The 24,018-nt window shown below is 37.0% G+C and overlaps 1 protein-coding gene across 12 annotated transcripts in view; it reads left to right on the plus strand.

The window, feature by feature from the left end:
* The window catches only part of Dmd (dystrophin), a 2,092,376-nt gene extending 2,069,115 nt beyond the window's left edge, over positions 1–23,261 (plus strand). For 8 of the 12 annotated variants that reach the window (XM_059250109.1, XM_059250111.1, XM_059250110.1 and 5 more), the window contains 2 exons: positions 6,777–6,869; positions 20,706–23,261. In XM_059250109.1, coding sequence (XP_059106092.1) covers positions 6,777–6,869; positions 20,706–20,803 — 191 coding nt within the window. In that variant the 3' untranslated portion in view covers positions 20,804–23,261. Of the gene's footprint in view, positions 1–6,776; positions 6,870–15,532; positions 15,565–20,705 lie in introns of all 12 variants that reach the window. The other 4 variants (XM_059250112.1, XM_059250113.1, XM_059250121.1 and 1 more) reach the window with 1 other exon arrangement.
* Positions 23,262–24,018: the final 757 nt, after the last annotated feature.

Consider the following 24,018-nt stretch of genomic DNA (forward strand, 5'->3'; position numbering starts at 1 on the left):
TGGAAGAAACAAAGAAATATAAATTTCCAAAGCTAGCTTTTTTACATTCCTGACCTCTATATACTCATGTGTGTGCCTTCCTGACAATTCTTCATATCGAATAACTCCTTACTTTCTCAAACTTACTCTGCCTAAAGTGGTTTCTGCTTTGTTTATTTGAAATTTCTTCTAACATTTCCCAAGCATTTAAAAATAGTTTTATTATTAATATTAGAGATTTATATGTTATTTTTTCCTCTATTTTTTTATTTAGGAAAAACTCCAGATTTATAGCAAAATTGCAATTAATTCAACATTTTGCCACAGTAATTATATATCCACTTATTTATGTATCCTTATACTAATGTTTTGTTTATATTGACATCTACTTATGTATATCTCTAAGATGAGATACTCTGCATATATTTATTCATATTTTATGTGCATATTCAACATACTTAAATTGTTTTTTGGTTTATTTTATTTTACTGACCTATTTAGCATCTGTATCACACAAAATAATATTTTACCCAAAAGACTTGAAAACATGTCTTTCAAGATGAAAGATAATTTCTTACATAACCAATATAGAATTATTACTCGAGAAATAAACTTTAGGGCCAGTACTGTAAATCACTGGTAGAACTTTTATCTGGTATATATAAGATCCAGAACTCGATGTGGAGTACCACAAAATCAAATCAAGAGACTGTTGCTATGTACTCTGCAACTTCAGTTATGATACCTTCAATTCTGCCAATAGCATTCTCTGTAGCTTTCATTATTATTATTATTATTATTATCATTATTATTATTTAGGATCCAATGAAAGGCCATGCTTTCCAAGTCATTGACAAGTCTCTGTAGTGTCCTTCAGTCTCACTTTCCAGGCATCTTTACATGTTTCAAGACCAAGTGTTTGTGGAATGTTCCTTCATTGGGATCTGCCTGCTTGTTTCCTTATGAGTATGTTGCTGCTAAATATTTAATGTGAAGTTACTGCACTTTTCCTCTTTCACTCCTTTCCTCAATTCAGCCTTTTGTTATCTTCTACCTGAACACATATACATACTGTCTTGATTGATTTCTCTCTCTTTGGCCTCTCTTTCCAAGCCATCTTCCAGATGTTTCCTGTTACTTTGCACCTATGCAGGTTATATAACACTATTCCTAGCCTAAGGCCTGATTTGCCTATTGAATCAATTCTAAAATCTTTAGCCTAGAAACAGCATTTTTATTAACCTGAAATAGATTATCCTCTTTGCACACAGTGGATCTTCCTTTGTAACTTCATCATATACTATATGATTTTGTCGTGCATTACATCATATAATTTATTCTATGTTACAGAAATGATTAGCATTTCTTTCCTCCTCCTAGAATACCCTATAAATTAAACTCCTTAAAGATAGTTCCAATTTCTTGATCTTTTTCTTTCCCAACTGATTATTGTCAGTGCAACAAACCTGCAGTAAAGTGCTTTCTGGCTTACTCTTTTGGAAATCAGCATAAGATATCTATCATCTATCTGTCTGTCTATCCATCGTGTGTGTGTGTGTGTGTGTGTGTGTGTGTGTGTGCGCGCGTCACTGTATTAGTTAGGGTTTCTAATGCTGTGAAGAAACACCACAACCATGGCAACTGTTACAAAGGAAAACATTTATCTGGGGCTGGCTTACAGTTCAGCAGTTTAGTCCATCATGGCAGCAAGCATGGCGGCACACAGGCAGACATGGTGCTGAGAGGTAGCTGAGACTTCTACATCTGGTTCTGCATGCACCAGGAAGAGACAGTGAGCCATTGGGCCTGACTTGAGCTTCTGAAACCTCAAAACCCACCCTTAGTGACACACTTCCTCTAAGTTCACACCTACTCCAACAAGGCCACATCTCCTAATAGTGCCACTCCCTATGAGCCTATGGGGGCCATTTTCATTCAAACTACTACAACTGTATGCATGTCTACTGTCCTCAGAGCCTAAAAGAGAGTGTTGAGTTCCCTGGAACTGGAGTTATGGACAATTGTGAGCCATCATTTGGGTTCTAGGAACCAGACCTAGCTCCTTTGGAAAAGCACTCATTGTTTTTAACTGCCGATCCATTTCTCCAGCCCCAAGCATAATACAATTTTGTGTAGACAGGGAAGAATTGCATATATTTAAGACATTTTAATTTGAATATCTTTATCATAATTTAAGGCTGACCAACTAATAATCAACATCATCCTTTCATACCATAATTTACTAAAGAAGGTCTACATAACATATATAAAACTGAAAACAACTGTTATTAATTAGGATATGAAAACACAATTGGTCCTAAATATAAAGTATTAGATACATCATTATACTTTTACTACTGAAAAACTAGAGAGAACTAAGAAAGATGAGACATAAGTAGCAGAATAATAACACATGAAATTGAAAAGGAGCTAAAATCCCTCTGCAATATGGTGGGCATATTCTTTTTTAAAAAAAAATATGTACAACAATACAAGTTGCAGGTTAAGTATCACTATATCTTGATTGTTTTAAACAGAAGTAAATAAGAGAAAGATTTCGTGTTACAGAACCCCCCTCACTAGATCAATTTTGAAAAACAACTTACGTTTCCTAAGTGGATCAGTGCTACAAATGTGTTCAGTGTCTAGTCATGGCATGTTGAGTATATGTGCTCACATGTATCATCCTTTATAGGAAAAAGTAGTTTGCTAAGACATGGTGCCATATTTAAAAAGAAAAAAAATGGCCTAGATACAGGCCAAAATTATAGAATTAAGGATTCTTACATTTATTCTGCATAGGCTGAATATGTTCTGGCTAAAACAATATTTGTTTTTCAACAAGCAAACCCACTACCAGCCGTGGGAATTAGAAACAGAATATGAGTCAGGTAGGATATCATGCATTCTAGAAAGTTTGAAGTCAGCATATTTTTCAGAAGACTCAAAAGTATTGGCATGGGAAGCCATGCCATTTCTGTGTTCTTAGGTTAAACCAAGTTATCTCAGTTATTTTCCTCATTTTACCAGTGATTAGAGGAAACTATTTTATTATACCACATCAAGGTTCCACTTCACTATGACCATGTCTTTTGTATTTTAAAACATTACCTTTCAATATTTTCAGTCATTTCTAAACATTAAGTTCAAAATAAAGCTGGAGAAAATGTTAATAACCCAACAAGAATTTGTAGGCATGTTTATGAAAGTCAGTGTGGAGTAGAATCAAGTTGACCAGCTAATGTTAAGGAATTGGCATGGATTCCCTTAACCACTAGCAATACATTGTTTGAGCAGGCAATAGACAGTGAAGTGGGGATAATAGAGGCAAAATTGCAAGTGGGCACAATTGTCACTCAGTGGGTATTTTCTTAGGAATACATGAAGAAAAAAATGTTAGTTAGCAAGCTTGTCATGAATTATAATTAGAACATTCTGGGGTTGCCTTTTGTATTATAGCTGCATAGTGTATTATTAGGCAAATGATAAATATTGGTATCTTACTGTTCTGGCTAATGAAAACAAAGTGTATCAGTTATTTTTTAAACTTTTACTTTAAAATTGATATGTATTTACCAGGTCCAGTATTAAAATTCAGTTCACATATATAATGTGTAATGATCAAGTTGTGAAATTGGCATTTGTATATCCTTAAATCTTATTCTTCTTATGTGTTGAGAACCAGTGAGTTATTGCAAGTAGCCACAAAATTTTCAAATTGAGCGTTTCTCATTCATATCTGTTAGTAGGTTAAGGTTGTATAGGAGCTCTGGTTGTGAGTTGAGTTCATGAATGTTCCCTTCGTCTCTCATCCTCCATGTATTGGCAAGCTATCTGAACCATGTGTTTCTTCTGGCACAGAAACACAAGAAGGCAAATGCAACAACTCATAGGCAACCTAAGCTTCTCTGCATGTCACATCTGTGAACAGTCCATTCACCATAACAGGTCATACGATTAAGTGTACATTCTTGGACCATGAAAGAGATCCCCTCCCAGCCTTTGATTATTCTGTGTATATTGGTATCTGTCTTGTCCTATGAGCTAACCAACCACACTGACCGTCCAGCAGCTTCATAGTTGCTCCTCCTTTGTCTATTGCTCTATTTTCTCATGTATCTGCACGGTTCATACCTTCAAGTCTTTGGCTCAGTTGCATCTCACCCTTTTCTGAGTGTTCATCACTCCTTTACACACCTACATAGTTGATGAGTGCCTCTAAAAGAAGGCGTTGAATCCCCTGAAGCTGGAGTTACAGGTGGTTGTGAGCTACGAACATGGGTGCCTTGAACTGAACTCAGATCTCCTGAAAAAAAAAAAAACGAGAAGCATTCTTAACTGCTGAACCATCTCTCCAACCCCTTGAATGTTTTTTAGAAAGGCATTAAAAAAGAAACCTGCCCAATATCTAAAAACACAATTCTAGTACTTTATTCTTAAAATATTTATAAGCATATATTAATTGTATAGTGATGAGGTTTTTTAATGACTTTTTATGTATGAATAAATATTTTGATCATATTCGTTATCACTCTCCTCTTGTATCTCTTTCCCCCTCCTGCTCTTCCTCTTCCCAGTCAGTGGTGTTACATTCAGATTTCATTTAACTGTTTCAATTTTTTAGTATAATCAGATATAGAGTATATTAGGTGCTAAGAATTCTTCAGTTAGCCTACTTACTTTTTCTCCTGCATATATGTGATGGATATGATTTCAGTTCTTACAAAGGGGTGAGTTAAGCCATCTTGAGAAATCTGGAGAATGTTAAAAAAAATCTGAGGTAACAGAATATACTTGTTTATGTATAACTAAGGATGCGTCAGGTATTCTAAAAATATTAAAATGATTATTAGATCAACATCTGAGTGCATGCAAACCCCAATACGTCCAAAAATGTTTAAATGGATACAATTAACACTGTCACAAAAGCTTACTATTAAAAACAAGCCAATTTTGCATTTGAACTTAGATACTCTTTTTTGAGACAGGTGATAGTTTATCTGTAAAGATGAACTTAGCTGACACCATTAGCTTATATCTTACAGTTTGATTCTTGAAGTCATTCAAGAACACTACTGCCAATCACATCACTGAACTGTACCTGGGTCTTAACACAGCACAATGAAGTTCCTAGAACTCAGATATGATGTAATTAAACTGTCAGATATATCGACACCAATGCTGAATGTTTCTGCTCGTTCTGATTTAATCTGTAAGACATACTGTCATGAACATGGACTTGCTGCCGTTGAAAATGCCTCACCTTTCCCATTTCAACAAAAATTTGCATCAGTAATGGAGCAAAAAGATGTAATTGGCCCTGCAATTGGTCAGGGTTGTGTTTCTTCTAGTAATATTTTATTCATCCCAGCTTCACCAGATAGTAGGCATTTAAAAATGCAATAATAAGTGAACTAGAAATACTAAATGCCATTTTTTTTCTTTTCTGAAGATAGAAACTTAAAAATACGTGTGCATGTGTATGTCTATGTCTATGTTCACACATGTGCATGTATGCAGAGAGACGACTGTAAGGAAGAGGAATCCAGTATCTTGTTTTACGGCTTTGTGACCTTCATTCTTCACTGCATCTTTTCTGTGCTTAGGATTTCGAAGAGGTTTGCTCTGGCATGAGACTCACAGAATCAGAGGCTTTTTATCCACCCCAGCGTCTTAACCCTTCATTCTAGGAATGACATGCAGACTCATGTCCACCTAGACTACAATTTTGTCTTAGCAAATGATCTTTCTGTTTGTGCTTTAAAAATAAGGTTGAAAATACAGGAAGAACTGCAGGATTAGAATCTTAGCTGAAAATCCAAGTGTGACATAGACCAAAGGAAATGAAAAGAATATGTAAATCATTTAATCACTACCTCCCTAGTCATTTCCAAGTCACATGTGAACCTGAGCTGTCCTTAAGCCCCTTCATTATTTCTGACTTGCTTGAACAAGGCCTCGCTTTCAATGGATGTAACGATGTACTTAACAAACAGAGCTTAAAAAGAAGTATTTTCATGATTGGGAGTTTGATTATCATGAAAAACAACTTTCAAAGAACCTTCAGAATTCAAATTAGTTTGGTTTGCACCTAAGAAAATTTCCCATTACTTAAAATCTTATTTGAGTAGAGACACTGATCCACACACTATCTACAAGGAATTCCCAATTTGAAAATGATAATGCAGTTCCAGGTACCAAGGAGTAAAGGGCATAATGCCTCAGTGTTCTCTGTCTATTGTCCTTAGAATACTAATGTTAGTATTTACTAGTTCTGGTACAGTGTTTTTTTTTTCCTTTTTATTACATTTGTTTTTAATGCTACTTTCATTTTGGTTTTGTTGTTGTTAAATGTAAAAGACTGAATACACCAGTTTCTCTCTCTCTTTCTCTTATTACCATTATGGAGTAATTTCGATCTGCCACATTCTTATTTTTCTTTTGTGCTGAGGAAGCATACTACTAGTATGTAATAATAATTGTTTTATTTCTTAGAAGTTTCACATTTGTTAATGGGCTTCAAGAAAAGATGTTTTATCGACTTTATGTTAGCTAATAAGAATAGACATAGTTTTCTTCTCAAAGAATAATAGCATGGGTTAATTACCATGTGGATTTCCACACACTCAGGAAGTTGTCCCTAATTATCAAGTTTGAGGAGTTGCTTGAGGATTTTTTTATTATTTATGAGCAAGTAAAATGAACTTGCAGTTGTTTGTAGACTGCTACTATGGCCCTTTCCTGTGTTTGCGTTTGACAGGAATATGATGGCTATTCCTTGTTTTTCTTTCACTAAGGTGAGGAAGATCTTCTGAGTCCTCCCCAGGATACAAGCACAGGATTAGAAGAGGTCATGGAGCAACTCAACAACTCCTTCCCTAGTTCAAGAGGTAAGGACTCAGACTCGCCTTTCCCTTCCATTCTAACTGATGGGTTTGTGGCCATTGAAAGCCAACATGTGCTGGCAGAATGCCAATTTGGGTTCACTGATGAAATTTTATTTTTAGTATAGATTTCTAGCTTGGTATATTTTGAGTTCAAATACCTATGTGAATAAATGATTTCTAGAAGTAAGAATTTCACCTTGAACTTATAAAGTCTTTTACATGGTTCACATGTTCGTTTGAAGAGCTAATTATGTGGTACCTTTTATTTAAGAGCAGTTACTATATGACTTTCACAGATCAGAAAATTACTACTGTGTGCTGCCTTTGCCAGGGATGGAAGTACAACAGTGAGGCCTAGAAAATGTCTAGTAAGTGATAGTGATGGGGGTTCTGGCTGGCAATCTGATGCCCTTTGTGTTTGAAAATTGTGTCATACCCCATCATTTCAATACAGGGATAATTAGATCTCCATAGGTAAGGTTATCAGCTTTTTACTTCCTTGCAAAAAAAAAAAAGGCATTCTTTTTCTCTATCACAATGACCTTGTACGTGTGTGCACCCCACACAAAGCAGGACTTAAGCACACAAAATTTCTCCACCAGCCTGTATTAGCCACAAATGGCTTACTTCATCCAAAGAGATATTTTACTGCTCTTGTTATGGTTTATTACCTGACAGAGTCACTGAACCACCCCCCATCAACCTATAAAAAAACAGTTAAGGTCACCTGTGAGCTGACAGAAAGAAAGCCTAGAGAAGCAGAAAGGAGGAAAGAGAAAGCCTTGTGGCCAGTGATTAGCACCCCTAATGGGCAGCCTAGGAAGGGAATGGTAGTGGAAAATCTGAGCCTTTTGTTTGTCTCCATAAGGGCAATAAAGAGGGTGTTTTGAGTAGTGTGTTTCCCCTATCTTTTTGTTCAGTGTCTGTTAGCAATGGCCATTTCCTAGCTATTTGATGTGTGAGTGAACGTTGTGCAGTGAACATTAAAAGCAATAACGTTCTGGTAGAGCGTTGCTAAGGAACCATCAAGGAAGCTAATTTTAAATGTCTGTACTAGCCATCTTTTCACTGCTGAGCACCACTGTTGAATTTTTAACAAATAAAACTCATACCTGTCTTCCACTAACCCCTTGGCCCATCCCCACCCTAACTCTATTAGGTATCTCCTCTTCTTAGATCTCATTATTTAGAAAGAGAAGACTATATACCAGCTTGGTAGAAATAAAAATGCTTTCCCCCTTGTTATCCTCACGTTGTCCTTCCAGATTTTACTAGTGCCTACCATGTAGCGGAGAAAGTATTAGAAATGCAAAGAAAGAATAAGTTCTTGGCTTTCAAAGAACTCATGGTTCAGTGGTAATGCAGTATTCCAAAGAAATCCAGAACTTGATGCATTAATACAATTTCTATAATGGAGAGATATTTTCCATGAATGAAACAGTCTGTGTGTTAGGAAGGAAATAGACTTCTGTGGAGGCTTCTTCTTCTTCAAGGTAGTTAGAAGCTTCAGGGATATAGGTATCTACCACACATTTCATTACCCCTTCACCTTTTCTTAAATGTCATAGACATGTGTTTCATCCCAGCTTCTTGAACTGGTGGCCCATTTTCCTGCTCTGTGAGAGGTTGCAATCTGCTCTATTTGTAGCCTGAACATTTCTTCAATACCTAAGCAACAGGAATATTGCAGAGAAGACTCAAGCTCAAGACTCCTGTCCCAAGTCCGCTCTGATTAGCTTGAAAAGGAAATCCTTTGTATTGTTTAGCCGCACCCCACTTCTGGAGTCCTTACAGGTGCACAAAGTGTGGAAGGAGCTTCCTGAGACATTAAGCATATACCTGCCCTACTACAGTGTTTACAGTTTACACGCCTAATGTGACATTTACGAGTGTGCTTTTGGTTTGCTTGTTTGGGACCTTGGGAAGCTCGGTTTCAGGCACCTGGATAATATTATTAAATTAGTACTTAAGGAAGAGTATGATATCCTAAATGCTGACTTGAGTGCTCTAATAGGGGAGAAAGAGGCCTTATCGAAAACTTGTTCCATTGACAAATTTTTTATTTAATCATTGTCGGTTGCCTTGAAAAAAAATTAATTCATTCTTGAAAAGCAAACAAATAACACAACATTGTAAGAGGGTAATTGCTGAAGTCTCAGTCTTTAAACAGACGTGTGTGTGTGTGTGTGTGTGTGTGTGTGTGTGTGTGTGTGTGTTATATATGCCTGCAGGCCAGAGGCTGGCATCAAGTGTCTCTCTCTATCTCTTTACATTTTAGTTTTTTAGACAGGTTCTTTTGCTGAAGTGGGCTCAGTTTTAGTTAGACTAGCTGGCAAGCAAGCCCCCAGGTCCACCTGTCTACCCTGCCTCCCCCAGTCCTAGGGTTATAGGTACTTACCACTATACCCAGCTTTTATATGGGTACTAGGTACCCAAACTCAGGTCTTCATTTAGCAAGCCTTGTACTCACTGAACTGTCTCCCCAGCCCTTTGGCTAGGTTTTCTGAGATACTATGATCTTAGCATTTTTTGTTTGCTTCCTCATAACTTGAGCATTGTTATAATGATTGGAATAGTTTATTTGTAACTAATAATATTTATAACTGGAAAAGCAGTATGTATGCTCACGTGCATGTGTGTGTGTGTGTGTGTGTGTGTGTGTGTGTGTGTGTGTGTACACTTATGCTTGTGTTTGGTTTGGTGTGTAAATAGGGACAGCTGAATTAGTCAGAGGAAGCTTACCATTTGATGCATATGTTAGGTTGATATTAAGAAGAAGTTCCTGAGCATCTTAAATCTTGGAATTAAAGACTTTCCCAGTGGAAAAGCTTCATAAGGTCATCCAAGCATCTTTGATACTCTGAGCAGTGGCCTGGTTTAACTATATATTATGTATGTTTTCATCACAAACTAGTGTACCAAAATAAAGTAGATTGCATATGTGCTTCTATACACATACATAGTTGTATATACTTGCAACAGTTTTACAACACAAGTTTATAATCACATGTATATACAAATATCAGAAAAGCAATGTGAAGCAGTACTTTCTATACTATATGTAACATCTGCTGTTTCTGTTTAATTTGCTCAGGAATAAAATATTGGTTATAACCTGCTAAATTGATTTTCTGATCCAGGGTTCAAAAGTTTTCTTATCTACCTTGTCTCAGGTTTCCTTGCCCATGTATGTATCTTTCAAAAAACAATTTAAATTTTTTACCATGCAAGTTTTTTCCAAGACTGGGCTAATGTCTTAGAGGACTTACTGGTCTTATTCTGATTCTTCTGTCCATGTTCCTAACATTATATTACCAGAAAAAAATGAAGATCTTGGTTGCTGCAGCTATTTCAGACAGCTGTTTCAGTAACTCAAAACAGATGTCAGAGCCAGAGGTCTGACATTTAGTGGAAATGGGTTATTAAAATCCATCTCATGGTTTGTTTTATCCTGCTAGTTAATTTCCAACAAAGGAAAAGCTTTATTGTAGAAAGAAATTAAAATTGTCATAAATATAGAGAGTAAACTGATACTGTATGCCTTGAATTTACAACATCTATGTTATTGCTTGCCACACTTGTGACTTAAACCTGGACCTGAGGGTATCTAATCTTCAGCTTTCATTTCCAGAGTGCTTAGAAGCACAAAGAAGTTAGGTTCCTTGTTCATAGCCATTCAGCAAGTTAAATTAGGCCTCTGATATTACCTCAGTGGTTTTGCTCAACTGTTAATAAAGAGAGTATGTTGCTCCACTTAGTCCTAAGCCATGGTCATCTCTAGTTCGAATATTGGGCAATATAACTGCAGCATACCCAAGATGTGGAAGTGTGAACATTTAACTTTATAATTTTATCTTTCCTGGTTAGTCTTCAGGAATAGTTCGTTGTTCATAATTGGGTGCTCAGTGTACATTAGCCAATTTCTGTCTGATCTATTTATCTATCTATAATCTACCCCTCTTTGAGTATGTGTAAACATTGAATTATAGCATAATACACACTATCTACTTTACAGCACTTACTGAATCTCCACCATTATTGCATAGAAACACTATATGAGTAGTGCAAACAATACATACAATTTAAGATTAAGCACTTTAAGCAATTTGTGTCCATGTGTCTCTGATCCTTTAGTGGTCTAGAAATGTAGATTTCTATATACAAGTATGCATATTAATGAAAGAAATGTTTTTCTATTGATGGGGTATTGGACTTCCTAAAATGAGGTGCTCTTTTATACAGATTAATAAATGATATTGTACAAGACAAGCTTAGTGCATAAGCTAATCGAGAAAATAGTCCTGCTTGAGGATTTCTTCCACCTCTGAAATTTCTTGTTTATTGATCTATTCCACAGAATTTTTTTTTCTTCTTTTTTTGGTTTTTCGAGACAGGGTTTCTCTGTGTAGCTTTGCGCCTTTCCTGGAACTCACTTGGTAGCCCAGGCTGGCCTTGAACTCACAGAGATCCGCCTGGCTCTGCCTCCCAAGTGCTGGGATTAAAGGCGTGCGCCACCACCGCCCGGCTTATTCCACAGAATTTTATCACTAACAGCCCAATGGTATCTTTTTTCCTTTTATACCACTGCTGCCCAAATAAGATCACATATATTCTTCCAAATGCCCCTAAATTACTAACCTAGCAAACAGCTTTGTAAAACCTGTTATCTTTTCATATATAGTTCTTCTTTTGTGAAGTAGAAATATAGATAGATAGATAGATAGATAGATAGATAGATAGATAGATAGAACAAAAACAAAGGCAAGGCTCAAGATGTAGCTCATTGCTAGAGCACATGCTTAGCATGAACAAGGGCCTAGGTTCAATCTCCAACATCAAAATAGATGGATGGATGGATGGACGGACGGACGGACGGACGGACAGACAGACAGACAGACAGACAGACAGACAGACAGACAGATAGATAGATAGATAGATAGATAGATAGATAGATAGATAATAAATGAAAGTAGGCAGGGTATGGATAAATAGCTCAGCAGTAAAGAGCATTGGCTTCTTTCCCAAAGAACCTGGGGTTGATTCCCAGCACCCATATGGTGGCTGACAACCATCTCTAACTCCAGTTTCAGGGGTATCCGGTGCCCTCTTCTGGACTCCATGAGCACGAGACAGGCATGTAGTACACAGACATACATGCAGGAAAAATGCCTATACAGAAGAATAATGTAGCCCCACTCCCTGCAAGTGTCATTTTTTCTTATACAAGTCCACAAAGGGTATGGTAAATTATCCACTTATACTGCAGACCAATAAGCTACAGTTTTGGGGCCTTGTCTGGCTCCCTACTGTTTGTAGAAATGAAGATTATTGGGACATAGCCACACCCATTATTTACATAGAGTCCATGGTCGCCCTAAAAGCAGAGTAGATGTGACCAAGTTGAATAGTTGCTACAGTGACTGTGTGGCTTGTAAACCCTAAAGTGTTTACCACCTGGTCCTTTGCAGAGAAGGTTTGCTCAGCCCTGCTTTACACTTTTATTCTGTGTCCATTCGGACTCATGTACATAGCCACAAGCCTCAGGGAAGCTCAGCTTTCAGCTCAGCAAAGTTGTGGAGATGAATTGCTTTATGCATTTCTATCTGTACACCAGAGAGCCTGTATGTTCAGCATTTAAAGTATAGCCATTTGAATCACGTTCGACTAGTAATAAAATAGAAACCCTAAAATGGTTATCAACCTTGAATCCTAACCTTTAGCATTTTTTAAACCACCGGGGACCTAAGAAATCTGAAGGCAAAGGCACCTAGAAAACAATAATTTCTCCCAATTCATTCTCTGAAACCACAGTAATCTCAAATTCTTGTTGCCTCAGGAAAGCAGACTTCTCCAGACCTGAGCAAGCCCCTGATTTATACCTAGGAGCGCCCCAGCACACTTCCCTTTCTCTTGATTCATTTCCTGATAACATACCACATTGTCAGATGTACACCCAAACTGAAGATGTAAGGAAACTTTCTAAAGGACACATTTATGAAATGAAATATTCAAATGGATAGTTGCATTTATTTATTGCTCCAGAACATTTTAAAATGTTGTAACCAAGTAGTTTGTATTTTTTTCAGTGAGGAACTATCTTTTTAGTACAGTGGAAAACATTGAATTTAGCTGTAGAAAAGGGGCCTTTTCTTTTGTAGACTATTTGTGAGCCTATGGGTAACCAAGTGACAAGAGACAATTGGGAGAGAAATTAAGATGACATAAAATATGCCTTCTGAAAAGTACCCAGGACAGATCAAATACCAGTTACTGCATTGGTTTCAGCAATAACCAGTTGACAGTGACCTGAGTGTAGCTCAATATAGAATTAATAATGATCTACACTCTTGGTTATTCAAGAAATCACATTCTGGATATAAATCATCATTTTCTCACAACACTGTCATTGGTAAAGTTAAAGATAAACAAAGTTACAGGCCAGAACGAAGTGTCAGCTCTTAGAACCCAGCCTCTAAAGCAATGATTCTCAACCTGTGGTTCATGATCCCTTCTAGGTCACAAATCAGATATTTACATTACAATTCATAACAGTAGCAAAATTACAGATATGAAGTAGCAGCAAAATAATTTTACAGTTGGGGGTCACCAAGACATGAGGGCCTGTATTAAAGGGTCACAGCATTAGGAAGGTTGAAAAACACTGCTCTAAAGGCTAGCACTCATTACCAGGTTACTTGTAACACAGAAAAGACTCTTGCCCATGACCTTGCTGATACCATAATGTTCTTGTTTGCTTCTCTTTTGTGGTGACAAAACACTGACCAAAAGCAACTTGGATGAGGAAAGGGTTTATTTTATCTTACACTTTAGAGTCTAACATCCAGGGATGCCAACACAGAAATCTGGAGGCAGGAACTGAAGCAGAAACCATGGAGAAACACTGCTCAGTGGCTTTCTACCAAGCTCACATTCACCTACTATTATATCTTATATATCCCAGGCTCACCTGCCCAGGGATGGTGCTACCCACAGTGAGCGGGGCCCACCTACATCAGTTATCAATCAATAAAATGCCCCATAAACCTGTTGGCAAGCCAGCCTTATGGAAATTCCTCTTAAAAGGTATTTCAAGTTGACAGTCAACACTGAGTCAACTTTATCAACGCTGATAAAATGCCAGTAGCATCTAGGTATAGTACAAAACACTGAGGACAGAGTGGTGCCTGAGATGTGGGCCCTCTCCTTCATAAGCCCACAGCCTGATAAGAGAATTAATTCTGCCACCAGACACTGGAGCTCTGAACTATAGAGATTCTTTTTCAATTTTTTAAAAGAAAAATCTTGTCTAAGAGTTCAAAAGAAAGAGTAGTCCATACTAAGTTTATTTGAGCTACAAAGTATGAAATGATGTTCACCTCCTTCTTCCTGTCATCTGTGTGAGTTTGCTTCTGGTAACACACACTGCTGAGGAGCTTGTACACATTTTTCCCTCTTGCCCCTGGCTTGAGGAACAGCCTGAATGTAGAGTCAAATTTCAGTAACTACAATCCCAAGAAATCTCTGACCCCCTTAGTAAAATTCAGAAGGAAGAGGAGTGAGGGAAGAAATGTCACACTTGGAAAACCTTTACACATCAAACATTTGGAGCCTTAAATGTGAGTTATAAAGGGTCCCCTTTGCAGCTCCATATCTACATCCTGGAGTAGTATTCCTGGAATTGCTTTGGAGAGTTTGGATTTTGGAGCAATTGAGAATGGGAGCCCCTGAGCATGGTGAGTTGGGGAGAAAGATGATGTTGGATAGGAGATTTCATAGCTGTTAGGTTTATCACCTCACAATGTGGAAATTTTATGTAAGACTGTGAAGAATTGTCCCATGGCTAAAATAAAAAACCCCTGGCTTTTTTAACATCCTGGAGACATGAAATGGCTTGTCCAATTATAAACATTATCATAGAATAGTTTCTTATCAGACTCTCTTTTCAAAACAATAGACTTAATTGTATGCAGGCGGGGGTTCTACAAAACAAGAACAGTCTTTAGCTATTGATTCTAAATATTCCTGATACTTGTTGAATTCAAAGGAAGAGAATGAACACTGATTTTTAGATCTCATTCTGTTGTTTGTTCTTTAGTGGGACTTACCCGTTTCTCACTTCTTTTCTTTCTGTTCTTCACCACCTGCCCCTATCATGGACATGCTCAGCTTCAAGGAGATAGAACAAATTATTCCTAAGAATATAGAGCCCATGTCCTCTGTGGGGCTCTGCTTTGACACACAGTCAACAACTTTTGATGTTTTAATGCATTGATTGGTCAAGTCAAATGTGAAGAGATTATGAGATGGTTGAATACCAAGCTTGAGATTCTATTATAGTTGCCCTTGAAAACAATGCCTTCATTTGTCAAATTTCTATTCTGTGTGATTTTCATCTGGTTTAATGTGTGAAATTTATAGATACTATAAATGATGTCTTTTGGGTCCTGTTATCTGTTTACACTGATTTTAAGTGTACACAAAGGTTATTTGACTAGATGTGTCTGTGGAATTTTTGTTTCTGTTTCCTTTTTTTTCCTAGAAGGGAATGAATTGTCACCTCACTATCTCTTTGGTAAAAGAAGCAAATTAGTATTAAACTGTATATTTATGCGTGTTTTATTTTTCCTTTCTGATATCTCTGCCTCTTCCTCTCTCTATTATTAAAGGAAGAAATGCCCCTGGAAAGCCAATGAGAGAGGTTAGTGAGACTTGGGCTCACAGCCATGGCTTCTGTCTGTCACATCCTGCTTTCTGTGTCTGGCCTTTGTGTAAGAACTGTGTGTGTGCACGCGCATGTGTGTATTATACATCCTGTCATCATCTGAACATGGGAGTTGCCTCTCCACTTCCAGCTCATGAGGAGTGTTCCCTTAAATGTTCATTGTCGTTGTCATCTCCATGACAATAGCAGCGTTTGGGGGAACAACAGACTCTCAAACATGGCAATCCTTTCTAGTCCCAAAGTTGGAACCTTGCAGTTCATATCTTATGCCATCCGCAACACAAACAGAGTCTTCAAAGTAAGTTTTACCTTGAACGTGATTGATGAGTAATAAAGCTTCCTTCCACTTCCAGGACCTGAGCATTATCTGCCAGGGTCTTTGGGGTTTTTTGGTTTTGGTTTTGGTTTGTTTGTTTTGTTTTTGTTTTTGTTTTTTGAAACAGGGTTTCTCTGTGTAGTTTTGGTACCTGTCCTGGATCTCACTCTGTCGACCAGGCTGGCCTCGAACTCACAGAGATCCACCTGGCTCTGCCTCCCGAGTGCTGGGATTAAAGGCGTGTACCACCACTGCCCAGCAGGTCTTTGGTTTTTATTCTTCTAAGATGACCTCCTTTTAGTTTGTTTTTTGTTTGATTGCTTTTTTCTCTTTCCCTCGTTTCTACACTCCTTCATTTCCATTTTAGCTAAGTTTTTTTTCAGCATGTATTGTGTGCCAAGCACTGTTGTAGACATTTGCGATTTTTTTTTTGCATCATATAATCTTCATGACAAACATAAGAGGTAGGTATTCTTCTGAACTCGATTTTTCATGCATAAGGTACCTGAATCAAGGACTGGGTAAGCAAAGTGTCCAGGGCGGCAGAGCCAACGGTGGAGGCCAGGAAGCCTGGCTTCAATACCACAGTCTTAGCCCCACTGATTGAAAGGCTTACATCATCTCAACATGCCCTTTAAAAGACTCTTTTAATTTGTCATTTGGAACCAAAGAGAATAGTAACCAATTAGGTTTAAAAAATGAATGTTAGAGTTTTGATGAGTTTTTTTTTTTTTTTAATGCCCCTTTAAGGATTGGAATGAGTAGGGTGCAACATTAATACTGAATATACTTTGTTTTTTTAAATTAAAGCTGCTTCTTAATCCTATGCTATTATCTGTATACTGACTTACCTACTTAAGTGACTGCTGGGTGACAGAGTGCTGTCAGCCCAAGTGGAATAAGATTGACCTACCCAAGAGTTTAATGTGAAGGAAGGGAGCAGGCAAGCTCTCTCAAGAGATGTCACTGGCATGCGCTGTTCTGAGAGATAAGATGGATAGTTAGAATGTTCTTACATGTGATCTGGATCCTTAGCACAGACATGGACAAGTGGCCACTGGTACATTTAAGCATAAGTAGTCATGGGGCTGAAGAGATGGCTCAGTAGTTAAATACACATATTGCTCTTACAGCACACCTGAGTTCAGTTCCCAGTACCCATATTGGGAGGCTCACAAGCACCTGTAACTCCATCTCCAGGGGACCCAATGGGCCTCTGTGGACATGTGGACATACCTGCCTCACAAGTGCACATAGTTGAAAACAGAAAACAGTATAAATCTTCTTTAAAACCTAAGTAATCATACTAGAAATTCTGCCAAGACAATGCTATGCAATTATAATAAATTTAATGATTCTTGGTGTGTCTACACTGATGTCCCTTCAAAGGATGGAAGTTCCATGGAGGGAATAGTAGCTTTGAGGAGAAATTAAGAACATTTGAATCAATAACGCATTAAATGCTCCTAGCTCATGGACTTAGTCTGTGACACATTTTGGTTGATTTTAATGGTAAGTGCCCACCTTAAATTTTCACCTTTTTTGTAGAAAAGAAATGCATAATAATTTTGAGACCCCTGAACATGTTTATCCATAAAAAAATATTTTTATAGTCCATCAGATTGAATTGAATCAGTGACCTGAGATTCCAAATAGTCACATTAGTTCCCAGATGTCACAGAATCACGACCATTATGATGTTGATAAGGCTATGAAAATAACGTAAACTCATAGTAAGCCAATTTTTTTTTCAGAGATGAAATTATGGAGAGGAAAAGATAAGCCTATTTCGCCACAGTATTCTGGCTTTGCTTTGGCCAATTGAATGCTAACCATTTGTTTGGGAATTGAATTTCAAAAAAATAGAGTGCCAGATTGCTATTGAGGTCTTGGATCTTTGCCAGAAAGTCTCATTTCCAATCACTGTGGAAAACAACTCCCTTAGGCAGTGGTGGCATGTGAGACTAAATGTGTTGCAGTGAGTGCCAACTTGGAAAAACATAAAACTGCCCTAATGTTCAGCTCATGGTGCCTTTGTGTTCAATAATCCTTGCTTAAGAATGGATTAAATTAATACTTTCTATAGACACATTTTTATGTCAAGTTGTTCCCAAAGCCTATTGCTATTACTTGAATCCTGGCTACTTTTTGACCTCTTGTGTTTATAGTATGGTATTTGAATATTATTTTTAGATTTTGTCAGATAAATGTAATGACCTCACTAATGCCCTGCCTTACACCAAAGGATAATAGAACCATGTTGCATACAAATCTATATCCTCTATCCCTGTTTTACCTCTCTAACGGATGGAAGTTTAATTTTCAGGGCAGTATTTTATCAAAGATAATGAATTTGGTTTTATTTTGTTTGTTTTCTGTATCCAATAAGAACGTCCATAAAATTAGAATCATTATTCTTGTAAAATGGGTATTTATAAATTATATTACCAAACATGTAATGTAGATATAGCAAGCCACCTCTACAAGTTTTTATTTTATATAGCATAAGGATGATCATAAAGTCTCTTATCAACATTGAACAGTCTAAACAGGTTAACACCACCACCATTTTGTGCTAGTGTGTGTAGTACATTAACAATAATGAACCTGTCTTTCTGCTGGCAAAGTTTTGAATAGCAGATACCCACTAGAATTAGCACTTAAAGACAGTCAAGAGTTTTTTCCACATAGTAACTGAACACCATTTTAAAGACTCGAAGTACTCCTTGGGAATATGTTCTATTAGTACATTTATTTATTTTACTATCTTTTGAACTGCAGTATATAACCCCTAGCCAACAGTCCTAAAAGGTTAGTTTTGATTATCCCTAAATTGATAGGAAAACCCAAGGTATTCCCTGTTCTGTTTATATTTTAAATATATGATCTATCTATTAGTTGGTATGCTAGGGTAGGGTATGGCTCCTAAAATATGAGTAGAATTATATTCACTGCCAGGTTAGAAAGATATCCTTTCTGGCTTTGTTAAGATTGCAGCATGAGTAATTGCACAGACGCCCCAGGGTTGCTGTACAGTGCAAAGCAGATAAGGAGGACTCCCTCCAGCCTATGACTATCACTTGACTATTCGGATTCTGAGATCCACAGAACAACAAGGGGCTCCACTATGGCTCCTGATATTTTGCTTTTATTTTTCATTTGTTGGTTGTTCTTTAAAGAGAGGATCTCATGGTGTAACCCACACTGGCCTTGACTTTGACATCCTCTTCCTTGAGTACTGGGATTATAGGCGTGCACTAATATACCTGGCTTTCCTATGCTATTTTATATACATTATATATATATATATATGTGTGTGTGTGTGTATATATATGTGTATATATATATATATATACACACATATATATATGATTCCAGGTTTTGTTTTTAACTACCAGAACATTGGCCCACTTTATGAATAGTACATATGCTCTGTTAGACATTTTTATATTTGAAATCTCAACCAAAATCCAAAGTAATTTTTTAAGCACAATTAGCTCTCGATAAAATTTGCTGCACTAATAAAATTCAAAGAGATTTACAAACTTACATACCTTAATATAAATGCCTGAGTGGCATTAAACATTTAATAAATCTTGAATTGATCTGGTGCCATCACTGTGCAAGTGCTTGCCCATGAATCCTCTTCTATTTCTCCCATATTTTGTTTTAAAAAGGCGTGTATCTATTGAAAGAAATATTAAAAGAGAATACATGCTCTGTTCTGTCTTTAATTTTTATTGGGATTTTAGCAATTCTGGGACTCTGTTAAGTTGATACATGGTGAGGTAGTAATGGCCTAATAAAGCATCTCATTTCCAAAGGCAGTACTTGAAAAAGAGAATGACTTACCAAGGTTGAAGAATTAAAATTAGACTCATAAAATATGGGACACGTACAAAAAAAGAGAGCTGTAAAGTACATCTCAGATTATCTTATTCTAGATGTTAGTTTTGCTAGAGTACCCACAGACATTATGCTCTTGATTCCGTGTTGGGAATTAATGCCAGGTCATGCCACATTATTATGAAAAGGTTGTTTTGATAGTTAACCCTCCTTTAGTGGACAAGCAAAGATGGATTCTCAGGATCCCCAAATCTTTGTACTACATGTAGGTCATACTATAATTAGACTGCAGAGTAATTTGGAATGTAAAGTGGTTTTTATTCTGAAGCTTTCTAATTCAAATGTGAATGGTGTACTAAAAGGTCAAATCAAGAGTTTATTTTTCAACCCAAGTAAAAGCAAAAAGAAAATGGTCATATCCGCCATAGTATAGCTATTCTTCACAGCTCGAAGCAGGTGGCCAGTAAATGAAGATTCCGTGTGGATGTCAGGGTGGCTGTGGTGGGAACGGTGATGGTAGTAGGGGAGGTAGTAGTGGTTTGATAATAACAATGTTGTGTATACAACAAAGTAAATATAATTATAGTAAAGACAACAAAGGGAGAAAGGTGTATCCTATTACAAAGTTTTCTCAGTGAGGAGAGCCTTGTGTTTGTCTATAGAGTTCCTTTGAGATGTATTGGGAAGTTGAATGCAGTGTTTCACATTTTTTTTTCCATCAAATGACACCAGTAGGCTGATCCAGCATTAAGTTGATACTAACACCATGTAATGCTTCATTAACAAGGCTTTGCTTCTTCCTGGAGATGGGTTCAAAATGGAACTGTGTTGTGTATAGCTTCAATGCAGCTTCTGTGTTGTCTTTACCCTGAAATGGGAATGACTCCCCATAATGGTAATCAGGGGATCAATACCTGCATACTTTGTAAAGTCTTTCTTTCTCTTTGTTTTCCAGGACACAATGTAGGAAGCCTTTTCCACATGGCAGATGATTTGGGCAAAGCAATGGAGTCCTTAGTTTCAGTCATGACAGATGAAGAAGGAGCAGAATAAATGTTTTACAACTCCTGATTCCCGCATGGTTTTTATAATATTCGTACAACAAAGAGGATTAGACAGTAAGAGTTTACAAGAAATAAAATCTATATTTTTGTGAAGGGTAGTGGTACTATACTGTAGATTTCAGTAGTTTCTAAGTCTGTTATTGTTTTGTTAACAATGGCAGGTTTTACACGTCTATGCAATTGTACAAAAAAAGTTCAAAGAAAACTACATGTAAAATCTTGATAGCTAAACAACTTGCCATTTCTTTATATGGAACGCATTTTGGGTTGTTTAAAAATTTATAACAGTTATAAAGAAAGATTGTAAACTAAAGTGTGCTTTATAAAAAAAGTTGTTTATAAAACCCCTAAACACACACACACACACACACACACACACACACACACACACACACACACTGAGGCAGCACATTGTTTTGCATTATTTTAGTGTGGTATTCATATGGAATTCATGACTTCTTTTCTTTTCTTGCATATTAAAGATAGGACTTCCTCTAACACCACCAAATGACTGCTTCACATTGCTCTTTTGAGAATTGTTGACTGAGTGGGGCTGGCTATGGGCTTTAACTTTATACATCTATATGTCTACAAGTATATAAATACTATAGGTGTATAGATAAATAGATATGAAATTCTTCTTCAAATGTTCTTGCCACTTCCTAATGGAAATAAATTGCTTCTAGTCATCTGGACTTATCTGCTTGGGCAAGAGTGAATTATCCCTGGAGCCTGAGGCCAGGAGAATACTACCATACTAAAATATTGTCTAGGGCTCCAGATGTTTCTAGTTTTAAACTTTCCACTGACAACTAGAACTTGGAATTTTTTTAAGGATCATGTGAATGAATACACAGGACTTACTATATCAAAGTAATCTGTTGGTTGAGATATTCAGCTTCCTGCGGCTGGCTATGCCATGGTTTAGATTTAATGATGTTTCTGCAAAAGAGCATCAGAAGGCATTTTTCACTCCTGGGCAATAGGAGGAAGATGGTAGGGGCTGAGGGTTGTGACTCCCCAGTCAGTCCCTGTGAGGGGAGCAGCTACTCTGTAAAAGAGTGGGTGAATATTCACAACTATACATACAAACATCTCTATAATCACAACTAAAGTGTTCTGCCCTCTTCTTACACTCGAAGTGAAGTGGGCAGATTTGTTGTTGTTGTTGCTGTTGTTGTTGCTGTTGATTTTTAGATTTTAGATTTGGTTTTTTCATTGTGATGAGTTTGTTTTCATGCTGCAAGACTTAGGATTATTGGTAAGAAAGTAACCCGATCACATTGTGACCCTGGTGAATATCAATCCAGAAGCCCATGAACTGCATTTGTCTGCTTTGCATTCGTTTCCCGGCAAGTAATTCCTTACAGGATTGTGAGTGGGAAGGCACAATTGGAAGGTTTCAAGACCAAAAGAAAAGCCTCTCCAAACCCTTTGGTCAATTTGACAGGCTAAATTATAAACAAATGCAGATCATTGCAAAAGAGGAGAAAAGGTGAAGGTGAAAGCTGAGGATTGGTAGGAAAAGCTTTACTTACTCTTTCATGTCACTGTGTTACAATATCACTTCAAAATCATTCTTTTCGTAGAAATCACTGTCCTATTATTTTGCAAATCTGTTACCTCTAACATCCAGTGTAATTAACTTTTAGAGAGTGGATTTTGTCCATTATTACTTGTAATTATAACATCAAACACAGCTTCTCATGCTATTTCTACCTCACTTTGGTTTTGGGGTGTTCCTGGTAATTGTGCACACCTGATTTCACAGCTGCACCACTTGTCTGTTGTGTGGATGGATACCAGTCTCCTTTTTTTCTTTTATAATTTCCAAAAGAAAACCCAAAGCTCTAAGGTTAAAAAAAATTGAGATTCGGTTTTAGTCTTGCATTATTTTTCTCTTTTATGTGACGCTGGACATTTTCTTTACCCAAGGGTTTGTTTTAACTAAAATTTAAAACAAAGGGTTACTTTACATCCTACTAAGAAGTTTTAAGTTTCATTCTAAAATCAGAGGTAGATAGAGTGCATAATTTTGTTTTAATCTTTTTGTTTTATCTTTTAGATATTAGTTCTGGAGTGAATCTGTCAAAATATTTGAATAAAAACTGAGAGCTTTATTGCTGAGTTTAAGCATAATTTGGACATCATTTCGTGTTCTTTATAACCACCAAGTATTAAACTGTAAATCATAATCAATGTAACTGAAGCATAAACATCACATGGCATGTATCATCATTGTTTCCAGGTACTGGATTCTTACTTGAGTATCATAATATATTGTGTTTTAACACCAACACTGTAACATTTACTAATTATTTTTTTAAACTTCAGTTTTACTTCATTTTCACAACATATCAGACTTCACCAAATATATGCCTTACTATTGTATTATATTACTGCTTTACTGTGTATCTCAATAAAGCACGCAGTTATGTTACAAAAAACTGTTGGTTGGACTGTAGTAGTTTGATTTTTCTTTTTAGTTACTTCAATTCTCTTTTTGCACTTTTTTTTGGGGGGGGGCAGGGAATCTCACTGTATTGCCTGGGCTGGCCTTGAAATCCTGGGTTCAAGTGATCCATCCTGCCTAAGCCTCTGAAACTGCTGGGACTACAAGCTCATGCCCTGATTTTATTTTATTTCTAAACATATAACTCATCAATGTGTTCAAAAACTTAAAAGTATATGCATACTATATATACATACTGCATACACATATATGACATAAATAGAATCTACATTTAACTACATACACGTGAGTCAGTTACATAAAAGCAGAAGAGGGACTATTTGGGGGGGATCATTCAGGGGAGAGGATAGATGAGTAAAGGTAGTGATAAGGAATTTGAGCAAGGTGCAGTGATAAGGTATGTATGACAGTCTCTTAGGGTTTCTATTGCTGTGAAGACCATGACCATGGCAACTCTTCTAAAGGAAACCATCTCATTGGGGTGGCTTACATTTTCAGAGGTTTAGTCCACTATCATCACGGTAGAACATGGTGTCGTGCAGGCAGATGTGGTGCTGGAGAAGGAGCTGAGAGTTCTACATCTTGATCCAAAGGCAACAGGAAGTAAACTGAGACACTGGGCATGGCTTGAGCATATATGAGATCTCAAAGCCTGCCTCCACAGTGACACACTTCCTCCAAAAAGGCCATAGCTATAACAAATCCAGATCTTCCAATAGTGCCACCCCCGT

This window comes from Peromyscus eremicus, chromosome X, assembly GCF_949786415.1.
Source record: "Peromyscus eremicus chromosome X, PerEre_H2_v1, whole genome shotgun sequence".
Taxonomy (NCBI): domain Eukaryota; kingdom Metazoa; phylum Chordata; class Mammalia; order Rodentia; family Cricetidae; genus Peromyscus; species Peromyscus eremicus.